The sequence below is a fragment of the Triticum urartu genome, chromosome 3 (genome assembly GCF_003073215.2).
Source record: "Triticum urartu cultivar G1812 chromosome 3, Tu2.1, whole genome shotgun sequence".
Taxonomy (NCBI): domain Eukaryota; kingdom Viridiplantae; phylum Streptophyta; class Magnoliopsida; order Poales; family Poaceae; genus Triticum; species Triticum urartu.
In genome coordinates, this window is record NC_053024.1 from 208961226 (window position 1) to 208985830 (window position 24605).

Consider the following 24605-nt stretch of genomic DNA (forward strand, 5'->3'; position numbering starts at 1 on the left):
GAGGCTGGCCGTCTGCTCCGTCTTCTGGTGCCTCCGCCTCGCCCTCATCCTCCGCCTCGTCCTCCTCCTCGACGCTGGAGCCAATCACCTCCGCCGAGTCTTCGCCGTAGTCTGGGTTCATCCCAAACCACTCTGGTGGTACCTCCTCGCCGTCTTCAGACTGCTCGAGGACGAAGATGCTCGTGTCGGTGTACTCGGCGATCGCCGCAGCACGCTTGACGAGGGCGTCTTCCGCAGCCGCCAGCTCTGGCTGGGCCTCCGGCCGAAGCATGGCCAACCGGTCTAGATCCAGCCCCGGGTACCACGCCTTGATGAACTCCAAGGCCCGGCGCGCTCCAGCCCGGGCCGAAGAGCCCTTCCAGGCCTCAAGGCGACCAGCCGCGACCTCCAACCGGTTGGCCGTCAGGCTGGGGGTGCGCGGAGCCCACATATCCAGCCAAAGGGCGGAAATCGCCTGGGTGCCGACGCACTGAAGCCGGCGCAGCATCTGGTGAGCCGGCCGGAGGCGAGCCTCGATGCTCAAGATGTGCTCATCGAGAGTTCGGGGGGCATCGGCGGCGATCTCCGCGCCCTCCGCCCTCCGACTTTCACGATCGGCCTCGATGGCTTGGATAGCGGCCTACGACTGCCCAGGGAAGAAGTCTGCAAAAGACATGAAGAACGAAAAAGCAAGTTAAAAACCAGGAGTCGGCGCGATCTAAGTCGGCAGCTCGAAGAAAGAAAATAAAGAGACTCACCATCAACGATGTCTTCAATCTCGTGGAAGCCGGAGGACAGCAGCGCCTCCTTGTCAGACCAGGAGGAGCGCTCGCTCGCGAACTCGGCCAAGAGGGCGGTTTCCGTCTCCTCCGCCTCCCTCCTCGACTTCGCGAGCAGCTCCTTCTGCTCTGCCAACTGAGTGGCCAGCAGATCACACTCTGTGGCGGGCCTGCTGCACTCCTCCCCTTTGGCGAGCAGGGCGGAGTTGGCTTCGCTCAGCTGCTGTTGAAGAGCAGTGTTGGCTCCTGAAGGAAAGGAAGAAAGACAACAGTCGTCAATAAAGTAAGTCGCCGGGGAGATCCGGCCCGACTGCTCAGCAGTCGGCCCGAATCTTGGGGACTACAGCCCGCGGGTGCACTAGCGCGCCCCCGCAGAGAAGAAAAAATAGGGAAGGACTTACTCCGGCTCTCCGCCAAGTTGGCGGTCCGCTTGCCCAGCTCTTCAACATTACGGTTGAAGGCAGTGACGCGGAGGTTGTGGTAATCCTGCAACAAGCATCTCAGACAAAGTTAGTGCCCAGAAGTTCACCAATTGGAGTTCTGGGCCGCCTGCTCAGCAGCCGGCTCGAAACTCGGGGACTACAGCCAGTGGGTGCGCTGGCGCGCCCCCACAGAGAGGAAGAAGAAAAACAAAGGCCCAAAGAAAAGACATACCCGGACGGCCGCCCGTGACGCCAGGAATGCCTTGGTGCAGCTCTGGAGGGCGTCGCCCTCAGCGCGGAGCTTTGCATGGACATCCAGGAGCGCCCGGTTCAGCGGTCCTGTGCCGCCTCCCCGCACCCACCCAACAGGTGCGGCGCTCGTCGCCTCGGCGTCTGGAGCCGCCGAGCTGGCAGTGCCGGCTTCCAGAGGGCGGGGTGCCGAAGTCGCCTTCTCCAGACAACGGCGCGCTGGCGAGCTGACCTGGAGGAGTAGCCTCGCCACGGCCTCGTCTTCGGTCGGCCGCACCGGAGGGTCCGCTGGCTGCTCGCCTTGCACGCCTTCAGACGGCGGCGGAGGCGGCGGCGGAACGTTCGCGTCCGGAGTAGAGGGCTCGCCGACTTCCCTCTCCTCGACGAGGTTCTCCCCGCCGGATCCTCCAGTCTGCCCCGTGAACTCCGGCGGCGGCGGCACAGAGTTCGGCGGGGTAACAAGCAAGGCCACCTGGCGGCATGCGGCTTCCTCAGCCTCCTGCTTCGCCGCGGCGGCGGCTTCGGCCTCCGCTAGTTTTTTCTTGGCGGAGGCCTCTGCCCTGTCGGCCTCCGCTTTCTCCAGGCGGAGGGCTTCTTCTTCATTGCGCTTCTCCTGCCCATTCCACTCCGTCGCCTCCCGGAGGTCGGCAGCGGGGTCTATCCGCCGAGTGGTGGCGGGCGTCTCTGCCGACCCCATGACAAAGGCGGCAGCGACCCGCTCAAGAGAGAGGGGAGCCCTGAAGAAAGAGGGGCGAGCAGAGACTCAGAAAAGACACGAAGAAAGAATAAACTTCGAAGTCAGAATACTTACGCAGAGACCAACGGCGGCTTCTTCACTTCCTTACGGAAGCGGATGGCCTTCGCGGCTGCCTCGTCCTGCCGGGTCGCCGCAGCCGAGCCCTTGGGCTTCTTCGGCCGGCTGCCGAACAAAGTCGGCGCAGCCCGGCACTTCTTCGTGCCGCCTGGAGCGCCCGACGCGGCGGAAGAGCCCGCGCCCGGCTGGCTGGCTCCTGGCCGATGGCGAGGGGCGACTCCTCCCTCGGCGTCGTCTTCAGGCCAGTCGGCAAAGTAGCCGAGGGCCTGAAGTCGCCTGTCGTCCCTCCTCCTCCCTCAGCGTCGTCTTCCAGAGCCGCCACCCCTAGATCGGGGTCGTCGACGTCGCTCTTCGCCCGGTCGGCGGCGAACTCACGGGCCGGCCTCGAGGTGCCGGCTGGTGGGTGAAGAAGGGGATTCTAACCAAAGCTGACTGATCAGAACAAAACTCGGCACAATCCAAAGAAAGAAAAGAAAGGCGGCTCACCACGGGCGGGGGGTTGGCGCGGGAGTATGGCTCCTTGCCGAATCGCCAGTCCTTCGGGAGCCTGCTGTCTGAGAGGTAGTTCACCATCAGGGCCACCTCTTCGTGAGGCATGTCCTTGGTGCACATCCGACTCGGGTCGCAGCCCCCGCTCATCTGGCATATCAGGTGAGGGCGGCCTTGGAGTGGGAGAACCCGACGCGAGACAAAGGCGGCCAGCAGGTCTGGGCCAGTCACACCCTCCGACTGCGTCAGCACTCGGAGTCGCGTGATGGCGCCGGCTCCCGCAGGCGTCAGCGACCTGGCCCGGTACGACCAGCTGGGCAGTTTGCCAGCCGGCGGGCCGGCTTCGAAAGCCGGCAGATTGACCCAGTCGCCCCTCGTGGCGACGTTCCTGACGTAGAAGTAGGACCGCTGCCACATCTTCACCGACTTCAACAGCGCGATGGAGGGGAAGTGATTGTCGGCACCTGTCCTTCGCACGGCGATGAAGGCGCCGCACTGAGCCGGCACGCCCGCGGCCTGGGTGCCGAGCTTGGAGAAGAAGAACCCCCCCCCCCAGAGCTCGAGGGTGGGGAGGACTCCGAGGAAGCCTTCGCAGAGAGCCACGAAGGCAGACAGCAGCACCACTGTGTTGAGGGTGAGGTGGTGCGGCTGGAGTCCGTAGAACTCCATGAAAGACCGGAAGAAGCTGCTCGCCGGCAGCCCCAGCCCGCGCAGGCAGTGCGAGCGGAAGATGACCCGCTCGCCCTCCTGCGGGGAGGGGAAATCTCCCCCTCCGGCGCGAGGCACACCTGCACGCGGTCCTCGCCGGGTAGCCAACGAGTCCGGTGGAGGAACTCGATATGGTCCTCGTGGACTTCGGAACCGTCCCAGGTGCCGGAGCGCACCGGGGGAGGCACGGCAGCGGAGGAGGAACTCATCGCGAGTTGTTGCTGCGGTGATCGCCGGAGCTTGGGCGTGCGGCGGAGCAAAGAGGAGAAGAGGAAGCAGGAGAGCGAGGAGCTGTGAGGAGGAAGAAAGCAAGGGGTAGTGGGAAGGAGGGGCGCGCGTGCTCCCCTCTTCCCCCTACTTATAGCCCTCGGGGCTGCGAAGCCGAGGGGGCGGACGTGGGGATTTACTACGCCCACAACCCCACGCCCCCCACGATCCCTACAAAGTTACTGCGCGCAGTAACTCCACAGGAATCCTAACCGTCCACCGGGGCCACAACGGATCCGCTCGGGCGCCGAGGCGCGGTAGTGGCAGGCCCCGCCTACGGGCCTGCCCATCGCACGCATGGGCTGGCAGGACGGCCTGGCCACATGCCCTCGCGTGACAGGCCAAGAATGGGCGGCGGCCTGCAAGCTTAGCTAGCACGCCACTTGAAATCCCGCCGCGACGTTCGAACTACTGAGCAAGTCGGAATTGAGTGAGACCGAGTTGGGCAAGTCCGACTCCTTCTAGTAAGCCCGGCAGAAGTCGATCAAGACCGTGTGTTGAGCACCCGGAAAGAGAAACTGTTGAGGCTTCTCGACCGATCGTCCGCGGCGCCTCACCAGCTTCGGGGACTACTGTCGGAGTAATGGGCCACTGGTAGGCCAACCCGAGGCCCATAACCTTTCAAGACATCGGGGCAGGCTGCGCCCCTCAAGACCATAGGGCGAAGAGCCGCCTCCTGGGGAGTCTACGACAAGGCGGCCGACTGCCCACACACGGCCGAGTCCCAGGGGCGACTTCCAGAGAAGCCGACTTTGGGGAGTCGGCCGACGACTCCAACAAACCGTGACCTCATCGAGGGGGACGGGGCGGGGGCGTGGCTACAATGAAGCCCACTCCCCGCCCCTTACCAAGGGCAGGCATGGCTACAGCGCGCCGTACTTGGGAAGATCTCCCTGTGGCGTGGCACTGTTGCCCAGCCGGCCCTGACATCAGCACCACTGTACTTGGTCCTGCACCCACGACGGCTTATCTATACGGCCTGGAGGCAGCGGGGCCCACAAGCCAGCGAGACCTTGGGAGGCGGCGGGAGAACCGCCAGTCGGACCCGTCGAGAGTCGGCCTGGGGGAGTCGGCCGAGCCCTCCCCCGGGGCCCACGCGCCATTAATCAAGAAGAGATGGGGAGTGGCCACAGTGATCGCCCGCCAGGCGGGGGGGCTGTTGCCACGACCCCATGACCAGGCCTGCGTCATCAGGAGCACGGCTACAGTAATCAGCAGCCGGCAAGACCCGCCCGCGGCGGACGTGGCCTGTCGGCTCCGTACCAGACCAGTCGGCGGGGCCCACTAGTCGGCGGGCCCCAGCAGTCGGCAGAGAAGTCGGAGGTCGGAGGCACTGACAGCTGGGCCCGCACCTAGTCGAATTACCGTTGTACCCCAGGGGGGTAGGCCTATATAAACCCCCAGGGCACCCATGCAAAGGGTTGGATCCCAGTAGTTCTATACCACACCAGATAGAGGGAGAGAGCTAGCCTTGCCCTCTTCTACCACCAGACACAGCTCAAGGAGCAACCGTATAAACACTTGACCATAGTGATCATGCGGGGACCCCGCAGAGCAGCAGTAGGGGTATTATCTCCCCGGAGAGCCCCGAAGCTGGGTAAGATTCGCCGGCATGCATGACTTCGCCTCATCCCGTTTCCAGGCACCGGCGACGTTCTACTCGCCCCCACCACGATAAGCCATCCGTTGGCATATGTCGCACCAAACCCCCGACAGCGGTGGTGGCCATCTCCTCCGTCAGAGGTGGTCGGCTTGAGGCTGGGTGGTCAGATCTTGAGATCCGTCATCTAGTCCCGGCTGCGAGTCGGGGAGACATAATTGCCGGTGAAAACCGAGCCGATGGCGGCATTCTGTGCCATTATCTTGATGAGGCATCATCGTGTAACTACTGTCGACCCACTCGTGCTGCTCCGGGAGAAACCCTAGGATCTAGTGTTCTAGATCGGACGATGGCGGTACTGCGATGTCATTTCTCTCTTGGGAGCATCATTCGTGGAGCGGCATTGGAAGACATAGGCAGGAGGTGGAGCGGCTTCATCTTGCACAGAGCTTCGGTGAAGATGTGAAGTCATGCATGACCGACAGGAGCTACGCTGTGTCATGCCTGGTTGGTAGTGAAGGAAATATGCCCTAGAGGCAATAATAAAGTTGTTATTTATATTTCCTTATATCATGATAAATGTTTACTATTCATGCTAGAATTTGTATTAACCGGAAACTCGATACATGTGTGAATACATAGACAAAACAAAGTGTGCCTAGTATGCCTCTACTTGACTAGCTCGTTAATCAAAGATGGTTAAGTTTCCTGACCATAGACATGTGTTGTCATTTGATGAACGGGATCACATCATTAGGAGAATGATGTGATGGACAAGACCCGTCCGTTAGCTTAGCATAATGATCGTTAAGTTTTCTTGCTATTCCTTTCTTCATGACTTATACATATTCCTTTGACTATGAGATTATGCAACTCCCGAATACCGAAGGAACACCTTGTGTGCTATCAAAGGTCACAATGTAACTGGGTGATTGTAAAGATGCTCTATAGGTGTCTCACAAGGTGTTTGTTGGGTTGGCATAGATCGAGATTAGGATTTGTCACTCCGAGTATCGGAGAGGTATCTCTGGGCCCTCTCGGTAATGCACATCATGATAAGCCTTACAAGCAATGTGACTAATGAGTTAGTTACTGGATGATGCATTACGGAACGAGTAAAGAGACTTGCCTGTAACGAGATTGAACTAGGTATGAGGATACCGATGATCGAATCTCGGGCAAGTAACATACCGATGACAAAGGGAATGACGTATGATGTCATTGCGGTTTGACCGATAAAGATCTTCATAGAATATGTAGGAACCAATATGAGCATCCAGGTTCCGCTGTTGGTTATTGATCGGAGATGTGTCTCGGCCATGTCTACATAGTTCTTGAACCCGCAGGGTCCGCACGCTTAACGTTCGATGACAATTTGTATTATGAGTTATGTGTTTTGGTGACCGAAGATTGTTCGGAGTCCCGGATGAGATCACAGACATGATGAGGAGTCTCGAAATAGTCGAGAGGTAAAGACTAATATATTGTATGATAGTATTCGGACACCGGAATGGTTTTGAAGTGTTTGGGATATTCATCAGAGTACCAAGGGGTTACCGAAACCCCCCAGGGAAAGTAATGGGCCAACATGGGCCATAGGGGAGAGAGAGTGCAGCCCACAAGGGGTGGCGCCCCCCCCCATGGGCAGTCCGAATTTGACAAGGGAAGGGGGCACGGCCCCCCTTTGCTTCTCCCTCTCCCTCTCCTTCCCCCTTTTCCCCTCCGAAAGAAGGAATGGGGCGACTAGGACTAGGAGTCCAAGTCGGTTCCGCCACCCACTTGGCGCGCCCATAGGGCCGGCCTCCTCCCCTCTCCTTTATATACGGGGGCAGAGGGGCACCCCAAAGCACATGAATTATTCTCTTAGCCGTGTGCGGTGCCCCCCTCCACAGTTTACTCCTCCGGTCATATTGTCGTATTGCTTAGGCGAAGCCCTGCGCAGATCACATCACCATCACCATCACCACGCCGTCGTGCTGACGAAACTCTTCCTCGACACTTTGCTAGATCAAGAGTTCGAGGGACGTCATCGAGCTGAACATGTGCAGAACTCGGAGGTGTCATACGTCCGGTGCTTGATCGAATGGATCACGAAGACGAACTACATCAACCGCGTTAAGCTAACGCTTCCGCTTTCGGTTTACAAGGGTGCGTGGACACACCCTCCCTCTATCGTCGCTATGCATCTCCTAAATAGATCTTGCGTGATTGTAGGAATTTTTTTAAAATTGCATGCTACGTTCCCCAACAAGTAGGTGCTACACACGACAGATTTTCCAGAGTCTTCGCGGCGGTGGCACCATTGAGCGTCGTGGTGGCGTCGACGGATGGACGGATTGGCAAAGATAATGCGAGTCTCTATCCTAAAGATGTATCAGCGGTTCGATGATGATGGTGGCTTCTAAAACGTGTGCATGTGATGTACGCTTTAGGTCTGCTGCACCGGCTCTTGGTTCTGATACGTTATGTGGATGGATCGGCGACGACACCGGTTGAGTAAGAGCACTCCACGTTATTGAGTTTGTAGGTGTGAGTGATGGCTTCATGTGGTTTGATTTATGTTCTTGTCAAACCTTTGTTGAATACGTTCTCCGTCTCATAATGTAAGACGTTTTCTAACACTACACTAGACTAAAAAAAGTCTTACATTAAACATCTTACATTATGGGACGAAGAAAGTAATAATTTGTAAAGATGGCTGTATGCATCGATTGATGCAGTACCTCCTTTTCTAAAAAAACTATAGAAAAAGAAGTACTACATCCGTATCGGTGAATAAGTCATTCGTGTAGTTTTAGATCGATGATTTAACTATCTAAATATGTATTATATGTGATAAAAAAATATCTAGAAACTACATCCGTATAGAAATCTAATGATATATTTTTTATGATATATAACACATATTTAATTTCTCAAATCGATGACCTAGAACTATGTGAATGACTTATTCATCTAAATGAAGATAGTAGTTAATTGATCTGCAGTTGCCGGTTTAACGTTCTCGAGTGCAACGATAGGGGTGTGTGCGCAATTATCTGTTTGGACGAGGACCCGCTGGTGCATGCCGATCGGGGTGCGAAGTAGCACACGAGATGGAGACAGGGAGGCGCCCGGCCGGGGGACAGCTGGCGTCCATGTCAGCAGCGAGGCGGCTCGTCAGCCACGAAAACTCGTGGCTGGGAGGGCAGTCCGCCGACGTCAGCGCGCGGGGGTGCGAATCTGGCGGAAAGCGGACCCAAAAGGGGCGGCTGCCAGCCACACTTTTGTGCCTCCTTTCCCCACGTCTGCCTTTTCCTCGGCGCAGGCCTACACATCCACCGGCCCCCGCTCCATCGCCTGTCGCCCTTGTTCTTGGTCTCTCACGCGGTCGCCTACGCTACTAGTATGCGGATAGAACGGTGCTACTGCTAGATCGCAACGGGGCGCATAGAAGGCAACCGCGACCGGCTTTTCTTTTTCGGAAGCAACTAGTTGATGAGCACTCCTTCAAGTCATTAATAGATCAGAACGATCATCATTATTTGGTATGCTTTCAGTTATTCGTCACGTGTCGCGTTTTGAACGTTTTTTTTTAAAAAATTTCATATGTGTTTTCGGCTTTTTAAACGGGTTTTTTAACGTTTCAGTTTTTCACCGGTCTTCTTTAGCTTTTGGACAACTTTTTTTCAAAACAATTGGTTTTGCACAAAAACGCTTTTATTTTTCCCTTTCACGAGAGTCAAGGTTTTGCTTTCGCGAGAGGCACGGTTTCGCTTTCGTCAGAGTCACGGCCGTGTCTCTCGGAAACGAAAAAAAACGTGTTTTCAGTTTTTTCCTTCTGCGAAAGACACGGTTATGCTTTCGCGAGAGTCACGGTCATGCCTCTCGGAAACGAAAAAAACGTGTCTTCTTTTTTTTCCTTCCGTGAGAGGCACGATTTTGCTTCCGCGAGAGGCGCGGTTGTGCTTTCGCGAGAGTCACGGCCGTGCCTCTCGAAAGCGAAAAAATGTGTTTTCTGTTTTTTCCTTCCACGAGAGTCACGGCCGTGCCTCTCGGAAAAGAGAAAAAAAACGTGTTTTCTGTTTTTTTCTTCCGCAAGAGGCACGTTGGGATTTCGCGGGAGGCATGGACATGCCCCTTTCGGAAAGGGAAAAAAACCCGTGCTTCCCGTTCAGTTTTTTTGTCCGGTTTTTCCGTGAAAAAAAGTTCGTCAAAACTTATCAACATGGGATCTAGTTTTGAAGATCTCAACGCGAGGAATCCAACGGTGAAAACGGATCGAGATTTGGACGCCCGGTTTAAGAGATAAAACATTTTCAATAAACGGATCTACAAAAAAGGGAAAACTCCTATGTTGCGACAAGTGGCGCACATACATCATGTCACTTATCGCAACCTGAGAAGGTGGGAATGATCTTTGTAATGAGTACTTTTCAATTAGTGATTTTGTTCATTTCCGGCCGGATCCATGTGCAGTCCATGAGAGCATCTTCAATCGAAGGCCCCAAGTCCGTTCCAAATGCCCGGCTCGGCTCCCTGCCCGGTCAATATTTGGATAAAATTTTGCTAGTCAACCGGCCGCCCCCAAATGCAACCCAAACGTTCGGGTTGTCCGGCAAGGCGGCGACCACCATATTCAATCTATATGTGAGACATATATGTAGAGACCTGGAGGCGTTCATCATGTAGGATGTGCCCCGTTATGGCCCGCCACGTCCCCACAAATGCCCCACCGTCGCATGAAATCCTAGTCAAAATCCACACTCGACCGCTCTGCTTCACTCTCAGTCTTCCCTCCTTTCGCCCCCCTGTTCTACATTCTTTTGCCCTCCCCACCACCATGCCATCATCGGTAGCCACTCTTGCAGCTCCTCCGGCAACGAGTCCGATCGCATCGACTAGGACGAGCTCTTTAAGGAGGACGGCTCTGGCAGCAAGGCTCCGGACGACGATGAGCTCGCGCTCCGCATTGCCACTAAGCAGTCCCGAGTGGACACTAGCGGGAGCTGAAGCTCTGCGGTATCCCTGGTGGCCTGGTAACACATTTGGAGCGCAATAATCCTTCATGCTTCTCACCGCTCTGAAAAGAATTGAGCCTAGAGATCCGTTGTTTGATGAGGAAATGGTGATGTTCGTGGCCGTGCTCCGTCTATCTAGTATATTATGGATCTAGTTAATCTATCCAGTGATGAACTATGTCTGATGAACTCTATCCGACGAAGAACCATGTCTTTTGGGTTAGATTGTGCTATATATATTTGTAGGCTTGATCTACGTTCCAATGTTGATCTATGTAGTTGCATGTTTTGTATGGATTTGGAGGCCGGACGGTTGAGGACCACGACTGCGGACAAGGAAAGATAGCGGGTGATAGGCATATAAGAGGCCATATCCACCTACTGGGGATACCCATTAGCGACTCCCACCTATCTGTGGCGGATCTGAGGCCCTCGGTGCTCAAGCTCCAGCACCGTATCAAGCCCTGGAAGGGCCGCTAGCTGTCTAAGACGGCCAGGACGATCCTCATCAACTCATCTATGTCTAGCCTCCTTTTGTTCATCATGAGTTTCTACAGCCTGCTTCAAACGCTACATTATGAGATTGGCTCTGTCCAGGCACGTTTCTACTGGGCCGGCGAGGATGCGAATCAGAAATACCATATGGTCCGCTGGACCGACATCTGCAAACCGAGAGACCAAGGCGGACTCGGCATCATGTCCTCCAAGCGTATGAACCTGGCTCTCCTCACGAGGTGGCTCTGGCGCATTGCGAATGTCGAGGGTGGTTTGTGGTTGCAAATCATCTGGAGCAAAAATTTGCTCGACCCTCTTGCCTTCTGCATCAGATCGGGTGGTTACCAGTTCTGGCAGTCCGTCATCCAGCTGCTCCCAGTCCTCCACATCGGGACCTCCATTTCGGTTGGCTCCGGGACGTCCACGTTGTTTTCGTTCGACAATTGGGCTGGGGACTCCCCCTTAGTTGACAGGTTCCTAGATCTTTTCTCCGTTGCGGTGGAGCCTAGGATTTCCGTCGAGACGGCCCTTATTGACTTAGGGCGTCTTGCGTTTCAGCGGCCATTCCGGCCCCCGGAAGTTGCTGCCTGGCATGAGCTTCTGGACACCGTTGCTCTCCATGATCTGGATTTGACGCAGCCCCACGACCGCCCGTCCTGGCGCCTCAAACCCTTGGGCCGGTTCTCCATGAAATCCCCATAGCGGGCCATTGCCCCCTTCCCTGGCCCGGTAGTCCTTGAGACGGTCTGGGCTATCCGTCTGCCCCTAAAAATCAGAATCTTCTTGTGGCAATGGATCCGCAGCCAGCTCCCCTCCAGCATGGAGGTGTTGAAACGGCAAGGCCCGGGCGATGGGATTTGCCCCTATATGGGATTGAGGAAACCTCGAATCACATCTTCTTCTCGTGCGTTTTTGCCCAGTTCCTCTGTGGATGCCTCCGTGAGGCTACTGGTGGCAACTGGTGTAACACCAACTTCCCCGACCTCCTCACTGAGGTGCAGGCCCTCCCCCCTTCGGGCCGCCACATTAGGTGGCTGCTCATTGGGGTCCTTGCGTGGACGCTATGGACCATGCGTAATAAGCTTGTCATCCAGCGAGTTCCTCTTCGACGTGCCACTGATGTTGTTTACAAAATGTGTGGGTACTTGCAGCTCTGGTGGCCGCTTAGCCGCCTCCAGGACCGGGACGCCATCAACATCATCATCGCCGACCTCCGCTCGATGGCTCTCCGCTTGGCGCCGCCGCTTCCTACTCTACCACCAGAGATGGATTAGCTTCTTAGCTGCTATTGCGGGTTATCCGCCTTTGTTTTCGTTTTCAGGGCTTGTTGAGCTGCGCCCTCAGCAGAACCCTCTTGTACTATTTGTGGTGTGACTTTGTGTGTGGGTGTGTGTGTGTGGGTGGACCTTTGCTATACCTTGTGGCTATGATGGTTTATTTATAAAGCGGGGCGAAAGCCTTTTTCGGTATAAAAGGTCATATTTTGCAATCCTGGTTGTAGGTGCTCAGAGTATCTCAACGGAGCCAGCGTTTTATGTTTGCTCTTGGTGTTTAATTTTTTCCATCCAGTTATTAGAGTGTAAAAGAACAAAGTTTTTTTATTACGAACATTTCGTTTGACTTATGACAAGCAAAAATTTGAGACACTATTTTCCCAACCTAGTTGTGAACCCCGATCAATAGAGAGGAGCTTTTTTTTGGAAAAGAAGGCGTGCCCCCGGCCTCTGCATCTGAATGATGTATGCATCCATATTATTAAAAGTCTCGAAAAACAAATAGTATCCAAAGTATTACAGCTCGCAAAAAGGAGCGGGATGACAAAGCCATAAAAGACCTCAAGATTACAACCGATGATGGTAACAGGACTAGAGACCTAAACTCCTATCCTGTTAAGCAACCGCCATCCAAATCGGTTGAATATAACCCGTGCTACCATCTCCCATTGGTTGCACCCAATAACCAGCGGCTCCCTGAATTCCGTAGGAGTGAGTAAGGACCACATACGGATCCATGCAGTAGCTCTGAAGATAACTTGCAAGAAGTTTAAAAATTGTTGCCTGTTAAAGATCATATCGTTCCTGCAGTTTCATATAGCCCACAAAAAAGCACATATTCCAACTCGAATATGACTCGCAGTATTGCGATCCACCCCATCTAACCACGTCCCAAACAACGATTCAATGTTAATTGGAGGGGCAATGTTGAAATCTATATGAATAGTGCGCCATAAAAGTTTTGCCAAAGGACAATCGATGAAAAGGTGTTGTATTGTTTCATTATTATCACAAAACAACATTGTGAGCTGCCTACCCAATGTCGTTTTAACAGATTGTCTTTGGTGAGTATCACTTGTTTATGTACGAACCACATGAAAATTTTGATACGCAAGGGGACCTTAACTTTCCAGATATGAATGGATCTCGGGAGGAAGCCAAAGTTAATTAGGTCCAAATAAAATGATTTGACCGTGAATGAGCCATTCTTGGTCAGTGTCCAATGTAAGGAATCCGATTGGTCGGTTAATTGTACATCCATCACTCTCCGTACCAGATGTATCCATGAATTCCATCTCTCCCCAACCAAAGATCGCCTAAACTGAATATTTAGAGGTACCGATTGTAATATCGTGCCAACGTAATCTTCCTTACGTTGGGCAATATTATATAGACTTGGATATTGAACAGCTAAGGGCGTCTCCCCTAGCCATGTATCCTCCAAAAATCGTGTTGACATCCCATTGCCAATAGTGAATTTGGTTCTACGAAAGAATAAGTCTTTAGTTCTCATTAGGCCCTTCCAGAAAGGCGAATCGGATGACCTCACGTTAACTTGTGCTAAAGTTTTGGACTGTAGATATTTGTTTCGTAAAATTTGTGCCCACATCCCGTCGTTCTCTACCGAAAGCCTGAAAAGTCATTTGCTTAAAAGACATTTATTCTTGATCTCTAGATTCTTAATGTCGAGACCCCCCTGATCCTTAGGTCGACATAATATATCCCAGCGAGCTAAGCGGTATTTCTTCTTGGCCTCATCAGACTACCAGAAGAATCGAGATCGGAAGAAGTCTAGTCTCCTTCGTACCCCTTTAGGTACCTCAAAAAAGGAGAGCAGAAACATCGGCATACTTGTCAAGACAGAGTTAATGAGTACTAATCGACCACCATAGGACATTAACTTGCCTTTCCAACAACTTAACTTCTTTTCAATTCGGTCCTCGATGCACTTCCACTCCTTAATGGATAATTTCCGATGATGAATAGGTATGCCCAAATAGCTAAAAGGCATTGACCCTAGTTCACAACCGGTGCCACTCTAGGTATGCCCAATAGAGAGGAGCTAGGAAGGGTGACCTAATCACCGGTGCCACTCTGGTTCACTCACCTCCGTAGACTACTCCAATGAATCCCATCTTATCCTCTTGCTGGCATGGCTCATATTGTATATGTTGGTGAGGATCTGTGTGGCACCAATGTGAATATAAGTGAACTGAATTGAAAGCGATAATTTATTCTAAAAAATCATTTGTCCATAAAACATATTTTCATTTCAGGCAGTTAGCAGCCCACCAGATGCTCCTATAGATGGAAGATATTCAAACTTATTCAATCTCGTGGGGCAATTTTTTTTAACATAACCAGGATCAAAGGATTTTCTTTTTTTCTTCTTCTTGCAAGCATATGATAGAGCAACCAGATTCCTCAATCTTATTAGCAGTAGCTATCCATTTGTCAGTAGGTTAAGCACTGACCTAGTAAAATCATGGTTACCAACGCATACGCCCTATGGTTTCACGGTAGATTAAGCACTGACTAGTTGTGTATACCGCACGTTACGTTACTACTAGTAGTAATAAGTATAAAAAAGCTGGCTTTGGTGGAAGCTCTGTTCCCAGCCACATAATTAAACCCGAACCGATTTCCACGTATCAAAATCCATTAGCGCATGGGCTAGGACCCACCTTGACCGGCAGCCCCCACGAGTCACATGGCACACAGGATCTCCCATCCCAAAACAATCCAGACCATATGTTGGTTGCAAGCACAAGTGCCATTTTCGCATGGAATCGGGTCACTTTTGTGTAGGACCCGACCCGGAGGTGCTTTCTTGCACCACGCGGGTTTCTGTGGATCAGGGTGAAAGAGAGAAAAAGAACGCTTCCTTTTGCTTCTCTCTTGTAGAGTCACTTGGACCGTTCAACACTAGAGACACTCCTCTCAACTACCCAAAGTTCAACACTAGAGGATATTCTTGCATGGGGGCCGGACAAGATGGGTGTTTTCTCTGTGAAGAGTGCATACCACTTTGCGTTCGACGAGATTCACAGGTCCAATACAGTATCTTCCAGTTTGTCGCCGACCAGGGCAAGAAGTTACTGGAAGTTCATCTGGAGGTGTGGTGCTCCGCCAACAGTGGCAAATTTTGCATGGAGGGTCGCGACGGATGGACTGCCAACATGGAAAAATAAGCATAAGAATGGTCTGGAGACCACGAATGTTTGCCCGGTTTGTGGATTAGACACGGAAGATAATTTTCACCCGTTCGTGCGCTGCCAATTGGGGAGGGATCTTTATTTGAGAATGGCCAAAGTCTGGAGATTACCTCAGCTACAGTCAATTGTTAATTGTGGTAGTGAGTGGCTACTGCAAGTTCTCGCGCCTATGAGTGATATTGAGAGGTGTATGATTCTCCTTGTGCTATGGAGAAGTTGGTACATACGCAATGAGGTGGTGCATCATAAACCGGCACCGCAGATGGAAGTATCGGTCCGTTTCCTACAGAGTTACCTTCACTCTCTGATGGCCATTAAGAACGATAAAGGGGTGGACTCGGTGAAAGGGAAAGCCAGTATGATGATGGATCTTCAAACGGCTGCTGTAAAGGCTAAGCCACCTCGTTGGGAAAAACCGAAGTAGGGGTGGACAAAACTGAATACGGACGGAGCTTTTGTGTCATGTGAAGATGCTGGGGCAGGCATGATCTTAAAAGATGAGTCAGGAGGTATCATCTTTTCTGCATGCAGGGCGATACGGGTATGCCGGGATGTGTTGGAGGCTGAACTTCACGCTTGCCTGGAGGGCCTGACTGCTTCGGTCCAACGAACTACATTGCCGATACAAGTTGAGCTTGATTCTTCTGTTGCGGTGGCCATGATCACATGTGGTGATATTGATCGTTCAATCTACTCGTCTTTAGTTAGTGAGATCAGAGATTTATTAAGTCTTTATCAAACTTGTATTACTCACGTCGCTCGTTCTCGAAATAAGGCGAGCGACTTGCTAGCTTCTTTTGGTCGCCTAAATAATAGGACTATGACTTGGTTAGGGTCGGGTCCTCCTGAAGTGTTGGAGGTAGTTGCTGATGATTGTAATGAGACCATGATTGAGTAATACAAGGTTTTGAGTTCGCAAAAAAAAATCGCTGCATGTCACCAGGGGAAAAATGTTGAGGAATGAGGATTAGGGCGTGCTTGCGCGCGCGATCAACCCGCTCCGTAAGACTGAAAATGCCCTGTGAGCAGGGACCATGCGTCATATAGGAAGTTTTTTAGGCCAGTGCTAGGAGGCGGCGCGCCGGTTCAAATTTCGGCCTGTCGTCGTGCACCCACACGATACGTGTGTGCTTAACTATCCGATTAAGCCGCTGCCTAGCTCTCATGTACAATTTTTTTCCTCGATGCAATTCCTTCCTCCCCTGCTTGCACGCCCCGCGTAGCCTCCCGCTTGCAGCTTGTCGTCGCCGCCCGCCGGCGCAGCTCTCCAGCCCCCCTCCCCCTGCCCCGCCAACTATAGCGCTGTGCGCGAGGTCGCAGCTTGCCATGGCCGGTTGTAACTTTTCCCCATGAGGAAACATTTGAGGGTTGCGGCACGAGGTCGCAGCTCGCCACGAAGAAGCTTCCACCGATGACGGTTGCAGCACCGGCGTCGGTGCTGGTTCCAACACCCGTTAAGCAAAAAAAAAAGTCGCTATCAAGGAAACATATCAGCTGGATGCAGCTTCCCCATGGTAGCAAATAATCTTATGGGTGGAAGCTTTTTTGGTGGTCGGTAGCAACAAAAATCAGGGCTCACCGTCGCGGCCGTAGAAACTCCCCAGTCGATGTAGCAAAAACACTTGCTGGTCCCAGCTCAGGGTCCCGCCGGTTGTAGCAAAAAGCTCTACTGGTTCCAGCTTGGGCTTCACCGGTTGTAGCAGAAACATGTGTTGGTACCAGCTCCTGCCTCGGTCGGTGGTAGCAAAAATTCTTGCTGGTTCCAGCAAAACCGGGTGGGCGGATGGGGAGGAGGAGGTGGTGGTCCAAAGCAGTGCGTGCATGGTCGCGTCCCGCGAGGGATTAGAGATGGGGAAAAAGAAAGGAGGAACGATGCGGGAGGAAGAAGATAAGGCCGAGGGAGTCGGTCGGTGTGTGGGCCAGGAGAAAATGGGGACGTTCAGTCGTCCCAGATCGGACGAGACTGGCAAGGCCGGCCGAAGTTTCAGTCGGTGCTCCGGCTCGAAACGTTGTTCATTTTTAGGGGCCCTTGCATCGCATAGGAGTGTCACGCACAGTCACGCCACTTGCTGGCCCACTGGGGCGCGAGCGAGTTGTTTTCCTAGCGGGCGATGTAAAAATCCAAAAAGGACAGTCCATTGACGCCAAGGCTACACACAACCGTCTTCTAATAGAAACCGCCTACGGGCAACGCCTAGCGGGCCGACCCATTTATCTGTTGCCATTCGCTGCACACACATCCTTGTTTGGTTTGTTTTTTTTCCTATTTGGTTTCCTTTTTGTTTTTCTTTTTTTTGCTTTGCACTGGTTTGTCATTTTCTTCTTTGTTTTTTCAATGATTTTTTTGGTTTATTCTTTTTCATCTTCTTTATACTTTGCTTTTCTTTCTTTCTTTCTTTCTTTCTTGGGTTTTTGGCTTTCCTTTTTGTTTCTTTTGTTGGTTTTCACATGGTTTGTTTTTCAATACACGTGTACCCTTTTTTCATATGCATTCTACATTTTTATATGTTCTTAATTTTTTTGTTTTATACCCGTTTAACATTTTTCAAGTACATGTTCAATATTTTTTTACAAAAACAGGTTTTGAATATTTTTTAAAATGCCTGAAAAACATTCTTTTTAAATACATGTTGAAATATATTTTGAACGATAAAAAATATATTTTGAACTATGCAACATTTTTTTATATTTTTCTAAAATGTCAACATCACATATTTGAAACTTGTGAAGATATTTTAAAATTAAACATATATTCTTTTGAAAGTACGACGTATTATATATATATTGATTAGTATAAACATTTTTAAAGTGTAAAATACATTCATTTTGAAATGTGTGACATTTTATAATTGTCTTTCATATACATGATTAACATTTTCTACCTTTTGCATTCACATTTATAATTTTTTGCTATACATCAGAAACATTTTTCTGTACACATTTTAACATGTTTCACATGCATATTAACATTTATAAAAATTTATGTAAAATGTTTCCGTAATATATTTAAATTATTTGGAAATATAAACATATTAAAAAACATGAAAACGGAAATAAAAATTTGAAAATGGAAATAATAATAATGAAAAACACACATGACATCAGCATGGCGAGGCAGCTAGTTATTGGGCCGGCCCGCTTCTGGCTCCCTGCTTGTAGGCCGTTCCTTAGCATCATAACGGGCAGCACATAGCCGCACCCGTCATTGAGTGAGGTATCGAACTTTCGACCAAGTACTCCTGTACGCATGCTGCTGGCCCCTAGAGACGATGGCTGCTACTGATTGTTAAGATGCTCGAGATGTTTAAGAAGTACTCCCTTTGTGAAGAAATATAAGATTTCTTTACGGAAGGAGTACATTGCAACGTCGAGATATGAAAAAAGTTTTTAATTTTTTGACACATTTCTTGAAAATCATAAATAATTTTGAAATGGTGAATACTTTTTAAAAACACAAAAAATTAAGTTAATTCCATTTTTTATAATGTGATCTTTATTGGAATTGTGAAAATTTTCTAAAAACATTATGTTTTTGAAAAACCTGTACAATTTTTCAAATCCCCAAATATTTTTGGAAGTGCGAACAATTTTTGAAAACAGGATAAATTTATTGATATATTTTTTAGAAATATGAACATTTTTTTGAAACATGAACATATCTTGAAAATGGGGAAAGGTTGATTTTTTTTGTAATTCTGAAATTTTGAACATGTATTTAAATTTTTTTAAAAATCATGAAATCCTGAACTATTTATTAAAGATGTGAACAATTTTTGAAAAACATGAACAAAACAGAAAATGTGAGATGAAAAAGAATAAAAAACAACAGAAAAAGAAAACCCGGTTCAGGAAGAAGGTTCCCAAAACTCGTACAAACCGTGCACTAGGCTACCGTAAAAATGGGGAGAGCCCACCAGATCGCTCGCCTAGTTCGTAGTGTGTGAGCGGGTCAAATGTGCCGTTATAAACGACATATGGTTTTTCATGTGGGCACCACCTATCTATCCATGATGAGTTAAATGCATCATTCATATATCAACTTGTCCCCGATGCTCACTTTAGTACATCATCTCGCAAACGCAAAATTCACGTCCTAAACTCGTCACACATGCCAAGTTTGATACAAGTGCATGCATGATGATGACACATGGCGCATCAAGTCAGCAGATTTTCTGCAAAGTAGCCCATGTTGGCTTCACATTTCCTTTGTGGTTTTCGAGTAGCATTGTAAGTGCATCTAATGCCCCCTTTGTGATTTTCGAGTATTGAAGACAAATGGGTTAAGGGACTCTTGTGTTTCTGAGTATACATAGGAGATAAAGTCCCTGAAGATTTGGTTTAACCATGAAAGACGACCCCCTAAAAATGTATGTTTAGATTGAAGAAATTGGTGCGACCTTTGAAGAAATTAAAGTAAAAAAATTCGAAGCTTGAAGACTTCGTTTTCATTGTTTCTCTCTTCTTTATTTGAATCATAAGCAAAACCGTACTGCTAAAGGAGGTCTAGGTGATACATAGACGTATTTTTGAAGTGATGCTCAAACCCAAACCTACCTATTTCTCCAAGTGAAGACTTCGGCAATCTCTTGCAATGTAGTCGAGTTCTTCAACGACAGAGATGAAGTTCTTCTAGTCGCTGACGAAATTGGTCTGACTGAAGTGTTAGGATTCCGCCAGTGCGGCTCTCCTACCGTGGGGAATTTGAGAGTTCAAATTGTCGTCCATCGCTGCACCAGCGCTAGCTGTCGAGTGGATCCTTATCCTGACAACGGTCGTGTCCGAAGGACATGATGGTCTTATCATGTCGGGTTTCCGCTGGCTTTAAATAGCCGTCCTCGTAACCACTAGTTGGTTGGCTTCTCCGAGTGATTGTTTGACAAGTGTCAACTAGAGCAGCCATCCTCCAAAGAACTCTAGAGAATCCTAAGAGAGGAAAAAACCAAACACCCAAAATCCCAAAGTGATTGAGCATCACTGAAGAGATTGTCCCATGTGATCCGACACTTGTTACCTTTGAAGACTGTGATCCTCCAAACGGTTAGGTGTCAAGTTCCGAGCATCCAAGAAGAATTTATGGAGTGCCATAGAACGAGTCTATGAAGGCTCTGGAAGGCTATCTTGAAGACTTACCACGAGTAATTGGGCGAGGCCTAAGTGACCTTAGCTCAAGGGGAAAAGGTGAAGACTAAGTGTCTTTTGAGTTAAATCTCAAGCCTCCCTAAAGAGATGTACAGTTGTCACAACAACTGGAACTGGTCAAACAAATTCATTATCTTCACTAAGCTATGATACGTCTCAAACATATCTACTTTTCCAAACATTTTTGCCCTTGTTTGGACTCTAATTTGCATGATTTGAATGGAACTGACCCGGACTGACGCTGTTTTCAGCAGAACTACCATGGTGTTATTTTTGTGCAAAAATAGAAGTTCTCAGATTGAGCTGAAACTTTACAGAGAATTTTTCCAGAATATATAAAACATATTGGCGAAAACATTTACCGGAGGGGGGGCCACCAAAGAGCCACATGTCGGCGTCCTGGAAATGGGGGCCCCTAGACTTGCCTGCCTGCGGCCCGCGGCGTGGCTCCACCAGTGGCCATGTACGGCCATCTTCACCAGCAAACACTCAAGACCCTCGCGAGGGGCCAAGCCTCGCGAGACGGACGACGCAAGACCTTCTCAGGGGCGGCCTCACCAGGCTGGCTCGCGAGGGGCGGAGAGATCAAGACAAGGGACACCTCGCGAGGTTTCTGTGACGCAAGCCATGACGACTGGAGCCAGGCGGGCGCCAGCGCGTGCAGTGTCCTCGTTTCCTCTTTGGTGCTAAAGAGGCAAGCACATGCGAGGAGTCCCGAGACATCAGGCAAAGGTTTACATATCGGTGCAACAAGACCAAGACCAGCAGGACGACAGGACGGATGTCACCGTGGAGCCCAAGACGGCGTCACCACCAGGGCCTTTGGCAGGCGAAGACTACTTTTGTCAGATAACTTGTACTAGTTGTCTTCCTTCGAATTTGGCCGTTGTGAGATCCCTTCCTGCTCAATATTTGGGGAGAGGACTGAGGCCTCTATAAATAGGACTAGCCACCACCGTAGGAGGGAGACAGATTGGATCGAAGCCATTCCATCCATAGCCTCACACAAGTTCTCCTAGCACAAGAACACCTCTCCTCAGGAGGTTGTTCTTCCCTTGTAACTGTTCATCCACAGCCCAAGAGGCAATGCACCACACCACACTGGAGTAGGGTATTACACCACATCGGTGGCTCGAACCAGTATAAACTCTTGTGTCTCTTGTTCTTTGGGTTCGTCGAGCTAGGCCGTGAGATCATGATGTGTGCGAGCTAGTGGGGGGAGAGATCCTCGTGCGCACCCCAGTGTTCGAACCTCAAGGACTTTTCCGGAACCCGAAATCTGACACCACAAGCTCAGGTGGCTCGCCCCCAAGGGTGCGCCACCTAGGCTTGTGGGCCTCTCGAGCCTCTGTTTGCCCCACCTCCAAGTCCAAAAGTACCGTCTCATGGAGAAAAAAATCAAAGAGAAAGTTTTATCGTGTTTTATGATACAAAGCCATCGCCACCTCATGTTCTTCATCAGGAGGGCTGATCTGGAGTCTGTTCGGGGCTCCGAAGAGGGGGATTCATCGCCATTGTCATCATCATTCCTTCTTCATCAACAAATCCATGATGCTCACCGCCAGGAGTGAGTAATCCCTTAATAGGCTTGCTGGACGGTGATGGAGTTGATGAGATTTATCATGTAATCGAGTCAATTTGTTAGGGCATGATCCTTGGTATCCACTATGTTATGAGATTGGTGTTGCTATGACTTTGCTATGCTTAATGCTTGTCACTAGGGACCGAGTGCCATGATTTCACATATGAACCCTCTATTTTTTCATGAATATATTTGAGTTCTTGATCCTATCTGCTAGTTATATGCACTTGTTATTCTTCTGATTTGTAGACCCCAAAGTGAAAATAGTTGGGATACTCTCCGGGGATGACTGTAATTCGAGGAGTTCATGTGTTCACCATGTGTTGATGCTTTGTTCTGTTTCTCTATTAAAAGGAGGCATTAATATATCCCTTAGTATCCTTATGGACCCCACTGCCACAGGAGGGAAGGACAAAAGATGCCATGCAAGTACTTATTATAAGCACATATGACTTTATACGGAATACATGCCTACATTGAATTGATGAAATGGAGCTATTGTGTACTGCTCTAGGTTGTGACTGTTACATGATGAATGTCATCCAACACAAATATTCATCGCTGATCCAATGCCTACGCTTTTCTCATATTGATCTTTGCTAAGTTACTACTATTGTTGCTACTTTTACAATCACTACAAAACTGCTATTGTTCCTGTTCCTGTTACTATTGCTACCGTTACTGCTACTAGCAAACTATGAAACAACTGTGCTACTAAACACTTTGCTGCAGAAAACAACTCTCCAAGTGTGGTTGAATTGACAACTCAATTGCTAAGGCTCATAAATATTCTCTAGCTCCCCTTGTGTCGAATCAATAAATTGGGTGAAATAATACCTGCAAAGACTTTTGCAATCCCATATACTTGTGGGTTATCAAGACCCTTTTCTGGTGCCATTGCCGAGGAGCATAACTGTAGGATCGAAAGAAGGTGTCTAGAGGGGGGGTGATTAGACACTCAACAAGCAAAAGTGGCAATTTTGAAGTCCTTCAAGTTGAGGTGGAGTTTTAGCACAAGTTTAAGCATTCACAATACATTTCAAGCAAACATGGAAAGAGTATAAGCAACGGAAAGAGTAAAGCATGATAATTGCAAGAAAGTAAAGGGATGGGATTGGAGTGTGCAAATGCAATGAAAACACGGAGATTTTGGTGTGGTTCCGATAGGTAGTGCTATCGTACATCCACGTTGATGGAGACTTCAACCCACAAAGGGTAATGGTTGCTCCACCCACAAAGGTTCCACGAAGAAGCAACCTTGTTTATCCCACCATGGCCATCGCCCACGAAGGACTTGCCTCACTCGGGTAGATCTTCACAAAGTAGGCGATCTCCTTGCCCTTACAAACTCCTTGGTTCAACTCCACAATCTTGTTGGAGGCTCCCAAGTGACACCTAACCAATCTAGGAGACACCACTCTCCAAAAGGTAACAGATGGTGTGTTGATGATGAACTCCTTGCTCTTGTGCTTCAAATGATAGTCTTCCCAACACTCAACTCTCTCTCATAGATTTGGCTATGGTGGAAAGATGATTTGAGTGGAAAGCAACTTGGGGAAGGCTAGAGATCAAGATTCTTATGGTTGGATTGGAATGTCTTGGTCTCAACACATGAGTAGGTGGTTCTCTCTCATAAAATGAGTAGTGGAAGTGTAGGCACATTCTGATGGCTCTCTCTCAAATGGAGAAGGGGGTGGAGGGGTATATATAGCCTCCACACAAAATCCAACCGTTACACACATTTGACCCAACTCGGTCAGACCGAATAGAAGAACTCGGTGAGACTGATTCAGTTCAAAATGTGAATGTTAGGAATCTCAGTGGGACCGACATGATCAACTCGATGGGACCGACGTGCTAGGGCTAGGGCAAAACCTCATCTCGGTGAGACCGATTGCATGAATTCGGTGAGACCGATTTCAGCAAAGATCAAACAGAGAGTTTGATGCGAAGCATCCCAAAGTCATCCCCATGGACCTACCTACATCACCCACGACACCACTTGGACCAATGACAAGACCACGAGCAAGGGCTATCGAAGATAAGGTGAACTCGCTCCTTTCCGAACTACCACTTTCTATGCATGAGACATGGCTGCTACCTCAAGCGGAAACACTATGTGTGATCAGGTACTTGGAGGAGAACCACTTCCCACCAAACACTATGTTGGATTGGAATGTCTTGGTCTCAACACATTTACAACCTCGCCACCGACTTGCGACTCTCCGAGCAACGTAAAAGAGATTATTTCGACAACAAGCTCGACGACCACAAGCAAGAGAATGATGCAAGAATGGACGAGATTCGTGCTTTGTTGCTCAACCGCTCTTCTTCCACTTCGTCCTCATCAAGACGGAGCCGCTCAAGTCGACACTCCGACTACACCATCTCCGACTCAAGTACACTGATATGGAATACTCTTTGACGTGCCGCGCGCCAAGATCGTTAAGCAAACCGCAGTCCGCTACATGAAAATAACTCTCAAGAACAACGACATTGTCAAAACCAAGCTACCTTTGCGCAAGCACGAGAACGGCAACGCCAACGCCAACACAAAGAGGAAGAGCAAGCGTGCCTACACCAATATGCACAA

At 49.9% G+C, this 24605-nt stretch overlaps 1 protein-coding gene across 3 annotated transcripts; it reads right to left on the reverse strand.

The window, feature by feature from the left end:
• Positions 1–13945: 13945 nt before the first annotated feature.
• On the reverse strand, positions 13946–17593 carry LOC125543628. 3 transcript variants are annotated; one of them, XR_007298626.1, is made up of 2 exons: positions 16871–17593; positions 13946–14258 (listed from the first exon to the last, which is right to left on the reverse strand). XR_007298626.1 is itself a non-coding variant. In XM_048707040.1 (2 exons), exons 1-2 carry the CDS (start codon positions 17112–17114, stop codon positions 16347–16349), a joined length of 627 nt encoding a protein of 208 aa, XP_048562997.1. In that variant the 5' UTR covers positions 17115–17287; the 3' UTR covers positions 16259–16346. The 3 variants fall into 3 exon arrangements, 1 of the variants encoding a protein (XP_048562997.1); XR_007298625.1 differs by lacking the exon at positions 13946–14258 and adding an exon at positions 16259–16765; XM_048707040.1 differs by lacking the exon at positions 13946–14258 and adding an exon at positions 16259–16729 and having other exon boundaries at positions 16871–17287.
• Between the last annotated feature and the right edge of the window lie 7012 nt (positions 17594–24605).

What these genes read in the sequence shown, in the direction of transcription:
- LOC125543628 (XM_048707040.1), bottom strand. Translation starts at nt 17,114, where the DNA reads ATGCACGCACTGCTTTGGACCACCACCTCCTCCTCCCCATCCGCCCAC. An exon ending in GAGTTTCTACGGCCGCGACG is followed by an intron (nt 16,730 to 16,870) that starts GTGAGCCCTGAT and finishes TGTTGGAACCAG; the next exon opens with CACCGACGCCGGTGCTGCAA.